This window comes from Nicotiana tomentosiformis, chromosome 12 (genome assembly GCF_000390325.3).
Source record: "Nicotiana tomentosiformis chromosome 12, ASM39032v3, whole genome shotgun sequence".
Classification (NCBI taxonomy): Eukaryota; Viridiplantae; Streptophyta; class Magnoliopsida; order Solanales; family Solanaceae; genus Nicotiana; species Nicotiana tomentosiformis.
The window spans coordinates 91,690,250-91,697,581 of NC_090823.1; the positions used below are offsets into that span (position 1 = coordinate 91,690,250).

Here is a 7,332-nt window from a genome sequence, read left to right on the forward strand (position 1 = left end):
GTTAGACCCATTTCTTCCTCAGCCCGATTTCGGACAGTTTTTTGAATATTAGTTTTAATTTATTTTATATAAAAAATTCTTAAAAAATAATTTTTGCGGGATTCTAAAATAGTTTCCCGCATTTTTGCGCTAAAATTTCGGTTTTGTAAAAAAAAATTAAAAAATAAAATATTTTGGAAGACCGATCGACTTCAATCTCACATAACATATAAATGTACTACTAACAAACAAGAACAACAAACTAATAAGAACTTATTTTCACAAATTACTATTCCATTAAAGTCAAAATATTGGTAAGAAATACCCATAATGAAATTGCATAGTAGAAGTTCACTACTAAAAATTCAGTCAAAACAGACCGCGACCAACCGACCGACTTCGGTCAGTCAAAAAACCGACCGAAATCTGTTGGTTTTTATATAAAATAAATTAAAACTAATATTCAAAAACTGCTCGAAATCGGACTGAGGAAGAAATGGGTCTAACTTAGATATGGTTTATTTAAACTTATGTGGCATTATTGTTAAATTTTTTAATTAAATGTAATGCCATGTCATATATTTATTGGATATTTTATATGTTTTGAACTAGAATGATTTTCAAGTTACAAAGGTAAAGTTGAGTGACTTTTAAGTGATGAAAAATAGATAAATGACTTTTGTGAAATAAATGATAAGTTGGGTGACCATGGGTGAAATTAACCCTTTAATCTCTACTTGATTAATAATCCATTAGATAATGAATTCGTAATCTTCTTTTTACTTCTAGAGGCAAAATGAGGAACATACAACTCATATTGGACTTGCTATAGGGTGTTAATTTCCTACCATATTTTGAGGATGGTATAAAGTGGTACCTATATATTATTAAAAGTCAAAGAAAAAATATCACATTAAATCAAGTGGTAGTCTAAAAAAATGCCACATGGCATAATTAGTTATTTAGTTAAAAACTAGTTATTAGTTATCGTTTTTGAATTTAAATATTTATAAATTTCGAAAATAAGAAAAAATAAAAAACTACCATTCAAATTGGAGAGTAGTATCTTATATATATATATATATATATATACAAAAAAGAGTAAAATAATTCTATGATTCCAAGTGTCATAACCATATGATGACAAGTGTACATTTTTAGGAGAATTCTCCAATAAAGTTGAAGTTTTAAAATTATTTTAAAATAAAAAACGAAATTAAAAAAAATAAAAAGTTGCCAATTATTGACAACAATTGAATAAACTTTAAAATACAAAAATATTTCAAGAGTAATAAAATATACGATAAAATATTAAACAAAGTAATATGCTAATAAATTTTTTTATTAATAATATAATAATACTAAAAATTAAATAATATAATAATAAAAAATATATAACAAAAAAGTTATTCGTTGACTATATAAGTTCCTTTAATTTGATAATGATTTTATTATTAGGTATATCGTATTGACAAATAAGATGAAAATTGAAACTTATTAAAGCGTTACGATCTAATGATCAAACAAGCTCGATCACAATTTAATTTAATTAATATTTTTTAATATTGACTGCGCATCTCGCAGGTACGACTACTAGTATAATTTAAAGAAAAAATTATATTGCTGCTTTCAACAATAATAACCGGCAAAATGTATATATTTTGTGTATTAACGTGTATATATATATATATATATATATATATATATATTTTCCAGCGAATATAATTATTTTTTGCTGACCGGCCGAATATATGGCTTATCCTAATTTAAAAATCATGCATGGACTTTTGATTTGAAAAGTTATTTCATCTTCCATTAGAGATGGATCAAATATGCAGAGTGTAATTAGAATACTGGAAATAAACCAATGCTAGTTTAAGAGATTCCATTGAGGTGAAATTGTGTAAAGCTCAAAATGTAGACTTCAATATCTCCTTGATTAATAATCCATTAGATAATGAATTCGTAATCTTCTTTTTTTACTCTAGAGGCAAAATGAGGAACATACAACTTATATTAGTGCAGAGTGCTAATAAACAACACGTTACACATACCTATCATTTAGGAAGGTTCAGCGTCAAATAATTGAAGTTTCATAGGGGGGTATTATTTAATCTTTGTGATCATACATAGCCAGAAATGATTTGAAAAATTCATAGGGTGTTATGCATTTTTTTCCCCCACCTAGTGTCCAAGACTTCTACTGGAACATTCCGGCTAATATTTCGGATTCGGGTGACGTAGCATTCATTAAAGAAAAAGTACTATCTATCATAAGCTTGAACTTAAAATTTCTAACTAAATATGAAGGGATCATATCTATCCCATCATAACTCTCGTTAATAGCGTTATAGATTTGTGAGATATAAGCATTGTGACGAGAAGTTGGAGTTCACAGGCAGAATAAGTTAGAATACTTTTTATATAATTTTTAAATATGTAATTTTTTTTTTTATGTAAACTAAAAGTGTAAAGGACTAAAACCACTCAAAATATATTCAAGGGATCACATTGAACCAAACCCAAACATAAAAGACCATTTTTGTCAATTTGAAAAGATCTGGAACTCCATTTCGGACCGACCCCAATTCTCAGATCTCCAGTCGCCCAAAATCTCTGCAACTTTCCAAGCTTTAGCTTTTTGCTCTTTCTTTTTCCAGCAATTGCAAAAGGTAAAGTCTTTTTCTCTTTCTTGATTAACATAATCTCACATTAATTGGGTCCTTAAGTACTGCTTACTTGCATGTGAACTTCAGTTTCATGTCCTTAGTCCTTTTTGCTTTTGCTGAATTCAGTGTAAAAGCCTAATTTTTTTTTTCTTTTTTGTGAAAATCATGAAGCTTTCCCCACCTACATTTACATTATTTGCTCATAATTCACTAAATCTTTGGTGGGTTTTTCTTTTTGTTCTTGTTCTGTACTTCTCCTTGCTGAACTCTCAAAAGTTTTTTTTTCTTCAAGAATTTGGCTTTTGATTATTTTATGTTCTTTTTTGATACCCTTTTATTATTTGTGGGTCTTTTTTTGTTATTCTTTTTTATTTGGGTTTCTATTTCAAGTGTGCTGTTGTGTGTCTTGAATTTTTTAGGTATTGATTTATTTTAATTTGGAAAGGGTGTGATTCCCCTAGTGCAAATGCTATAATGTGTGATTTTTTTGACTGGGTTTGTTTCTTTGTTGAATTATATGAATCAGCATTTAAGTTGATGGAATAATCTTTTGCTTTTGTAATGATAATAAGTAGTATTAGTTATGAATTGGTCGTTACTTATATTCACTGTCAAGTTTCAGATAATTATGCACTTATGCTGTGTGATTGGTAGCAACTTTACCACAAGAGTTGGTAACCTTGTTAATGTTAGTGGCCTTTTATATAGATATAGATTTAGGAAGAGAGTGGTGAATGAAATGGTGGTTGTCTGTTTTTAGGTCTGAAGGTGGTGGTGTATCACTGAGTATTTTTCTCGCTGAAGCTTTTTATTAGCGGCGGAACTTTAGCTGGTATCGACAAACCTTTGTTGAGGGAATTTGTGTGTTCGTAGTAAGCTGAATGATTGAATGCCTGTGTAATGTTTTTGCTGAGTCCTTTTCTGTAGATGAAACAGTAGACTGTTACATAGCACTGATAGATACAGGGGAGGGAAGAAGTCATAAGTTGTTGGATTAAATTTCATAATAATAATAATTTGGGTAGGAATTACCCATAGATATTTATTACATTCACTAATCAAGCCATAGGAATGACAAATTTCTCGTACCCCCTCAGCAGGTCAATAAAATCAAGCCATCAATTTCTAATGTAATTACGCGTAGTTTACTCAAGCATATACATGCTTGAAATCCTCAATTCATTAGCTCTAATCACAATTATTTCGCCCAAAACCTCAATAGATCGAATAAGGTTTAGGCATACCTCTTCTTATTTAGAAAAAAGTTTGGGCTTACCTCAATGCTTAAGAAATCATCCAATGAAGATGAGTCCTCTCCACTAAGTTTTGCACAGTGTATTCCATTTGCAAATCACGTACTCAATTGCGAAATAGACTGTCATTTCTACCCAAGATATAAATCACTGTTAAAGACCAATTAACCCTTGCTGATTTTTGGAATTCTGAAGCATCTACTGCGACGCTCTAGTTTTGCCGCAGCTTAATAACTCTTCTATATCAGCTCTGTTTACCGTGACACAGTATCTTCATCGGACGCTTTAATTCCTTTAGATTTCCTAAAGTTTATTCTTTCTTCTGTTATTCATCGCGTTGTAAAAACTTCATGGCGACACGATAAGCTGTTACCTCCTGATGGCACCCTAAACATCCGCGGCTACGCGTTAATTCCACAGTGTCACGGTAGATGTTCTGGTGCTGCAGCTGATCAGGTTGCACCAGTTGGTTTTTTTCTTTATTCTTCCTCACTTTTTCCACCCTTGATCCCTTTCATTCAAACTTCTTTTAGTTCATTGAAGTAAATCTAATCATATACTGTATGTGACAGTCAAAACACGTTCGACTGTTCGAGGGTCGGGTTAATATACCTATATGCAATAAGTTTCTTTTCTATGATGATGAGTAAGATGGTGAGTCTCATGAAGTGATTCTTATGACTTTGTCTTATGCACAAAATGGAATGGTTGAAGTAATTTTCAAAAGTTCTATACAAATATGATCTAGTTTATTCCATCATATATATTACATTTGTCTTCATCTACTATACACCTACGTGCCAGTGCACTGCTGCCCACTCCTTATTTCTCTATTTTGACTCTGAAATTGCAGAACCAAGGCATCAAAGAAAATGGCCAACAAGGTCTCCAATTTCTCCGATCTAATCCAACGTGTCACTGCTTCTTGCTTGCTTCATCCACTTTCCTCTGGCCGTATTGACGGCAATATCTCCGATGATCGTTATAGCGATGAATCTGAAGATGACAAGTACAGTACCGAAGACGAAGAAGAAAAAGAAGACCCACCTTATGTGGAGACTCGGGAAAAATTCCAGAATGTTGAGGTCACAAAGGAGGAGATAAGAACTGAGAAAGTAACTGAAATGGAGATGCTTTTAGGGGAAGTTTTTGACGCGGTGTCGGCAGTGAAGACGGCTTACGTTAGTCTACAGGAGGCGCATTGTCCTTGGGATCAGGATAAAATGCGTGTGGCTGACGTGGCTGTGATATCTGAACTGCGGAGGCTTGGGGTGTTGAGGGAACGATTTCGAAGGAATGTTGGTGGTGGAATTAGAAAAGGGGACTGGAGAGTTGGCGCCGCTACGCTGAGAGAAGTGGTGGCACCATATGAAGCCACCGTGGAGGAACTGAGGCAAGAAGTGAAGGCCAAAGAAATCGAGATTGATAATTTGAGGGAGAAGCTGAAAACAGCAACAAGTCTTAGCAGCAGTGGTGGAAAGAAAAGCAAGTCAAAACGAAAAGTTAGCGGTAGCAGTCAAGCTCCAGTTACAATGTCGCCGGCACCTGACGTATTCGAAACTACAGTGAGCTTAGTAAAAGAAGCTTCAAAATCCTTCACGAGTTTGCTCCTCTCTTTGATGCGCTCTGCTCACTGGGACATTGCAGCGGCGGTGAGATCCATCGAAGCTGCTTCATCCAACACAAACACACCCACGGCAGATTCTATCGTTGGAGCCAACCATGCCAAATACGCACTGGAATCTTATGTGAACCGCAAAATGTTCCAAGGATTCGATCACGAGACGTTCTACATGGATGGAAGCTTATCATCACTAATCCACCCAGATCAACACCGGCGCGATTGTTTTACACAGTACAGGGACATGAAAGCAATGGACCCAATGGAACTTCTGGGAATTCTCCCCACTTGCAGTTTCGGGAACTTCTGTTTCAAGAAGTATTTGGCCATTGTGCACCCAAAAATGGAGGAGTCTCTGTTTGGTGATTTGGAGCAGCGGCGACAGGTGTTGGCTGGGAACCATCCGAGGAGTCAGTTTTATGGGGAGTTTCTTGGGCTAGCAAAGGCCGTTTGGCTGCTGCATTTGCTAACCTTTTCTTTGGATCCTCCGCCAAGTCATTTCGAGGCGAGCAAAGGATCTGAGTTTCACCCGCAGTACATGGAAAGTGTGGTGAAGTATTCCATTTCCATGGGCATAGGAGGGAGAATGGGTATGGGTCTAGTTGTCGGATTTCCAGTTAGTCCCGGGTTTAAGCTTGGAAATGGATCGGTTGTTAAGGCTAGAGTTTATTTAGTCCCCAAAAATGGGTTTTAAGTTTTGTGGGATGGACATAATAGTCCATACACAACTTGCCTTGAATATGTATTAGGTATAGTAGTTGGTATCACGGTCTGTTGTATGGGTTGTAATGTTTACATTTGTAGGCTTTAGGGGCTCAGTTTAAATAAGTGATGATGATTGTAAGTACTGTCTTCTTTTGTAGGCAGTATAATTGTACTTGGAAGGAGAAAATCTTAGTTAGTAGTCTAATGTGTTAAGGATAACACTTTCAAAAAACTGTTATATATTTCAATTGTTCAAAAAATAATTGAAAGAAACAAAATTTTTATAGAAACGCTTTGCTATACTTTTTCTTAGGAAAGAAAAGCAAAGACAAGTGCCAATCTCAACTTTAAGGAAGGGGTGGAGCACCCTCTTTGAATCTTCTTTTCTGCATTCGCATTCAGTTTCTGTTTCTTAGGAAGAACCTTAGTAGTACTATATTACTGAATAATATAGAAATACATTTAGGAAAGAAAGATAGAGATTTACATCGTTTTTTGAAAATCACGAAGTAAGAATGTATACGGGTGAAATCGGGCTCATGGTGCACCCCGGTCTCCGACAAAATAAGTCAAGCTCGGGACATGATAACGAAGGACCGAAGTTTGGGCAAGAGTCTTATCGAGTCATGGTTCGGAATCGGTCCTAGCCTTGAATGACTTGTAAGAACACTGTCGAGCAATCTAACACGACCAACAGAGGGTCGTCATGTCCTAGACCGACCAGGTATAACCCACGTGTTAAAGCCCGAACAGAGCACTTGCCACCGGAGCCGCCGAGACAATGCCCCCCAGATTCAGTTCGAGCTCCGAGCCTCCGAGAGGCATTACTAAACGGTTTCACATGACTAACGAAGGGCCGTGATATCCGCGCCCGATCAGATATCACGGCGCGGATCTCAGCCCATATCGACAACAGATCAATGATTGACGAAAAAGAAGATTTTTACCTTTTTTAGAATTGTACTAGGGATGAAACTCTCCCGTTATATAAAAGAGATGATTTTTATTCATTGGGAACATGGTAACACGCACTCCAAAGCAATATATCATTATTTTCTTTGTTATTAGCTTTTTCTAATGTTCATCAGTGCTGGCCATAACGAGT

At 35.3% G+C, this 7,332-nt stretch overlaps 1 protein-coding gene across 2 annotated transcripts; it reads left to right on the top strand.

The window, feature by feature from the left end:
• Positions 1-2,494: 2,494 nt before the first annotated feature.
• On the top strand, positions 2,495-6,527 carry LOC104110064 (protein GRAVITROPIC IN THE LIGHT 1). Of its 2 annotated transcripts, none has more exons than XM_009619485.4 (2): positions 2,495-2,651; positions 4,755-6,527. In XM_009619485.4, exon 2 carries the CDS (start codon positions 4,774-4,776, stop codon positions 6,214-6,216), a length of 1,443 nt encoding a protein of 480 aa, XP_009617780.1. In that variant the 5' UTR covers positions 2,495-2,651; positions 4,755-4,773; the 3' UTR covers positions 6,217-6,527. The 2 variants fall into 2 exon arrangements, with proteins under 2 accessions (XP_009617780.1, XP_070047763.1); XM_070191662.1 differs by lacking the exon at positions 2,495-2,651 and adding an exon at positions 2,846-2,869.
• Positions 6,528-7,332: the final 805 nt, after the last annotated feature.

Coding starts and splice junctions, on each gene's coding strand:
- LOC104110064 (XM_009619485.4), top strand. CDS start 4,774: ATGGCCAACAAGGTCTCCAATTTCTCCGATCTAATCCAACGTGTCACT.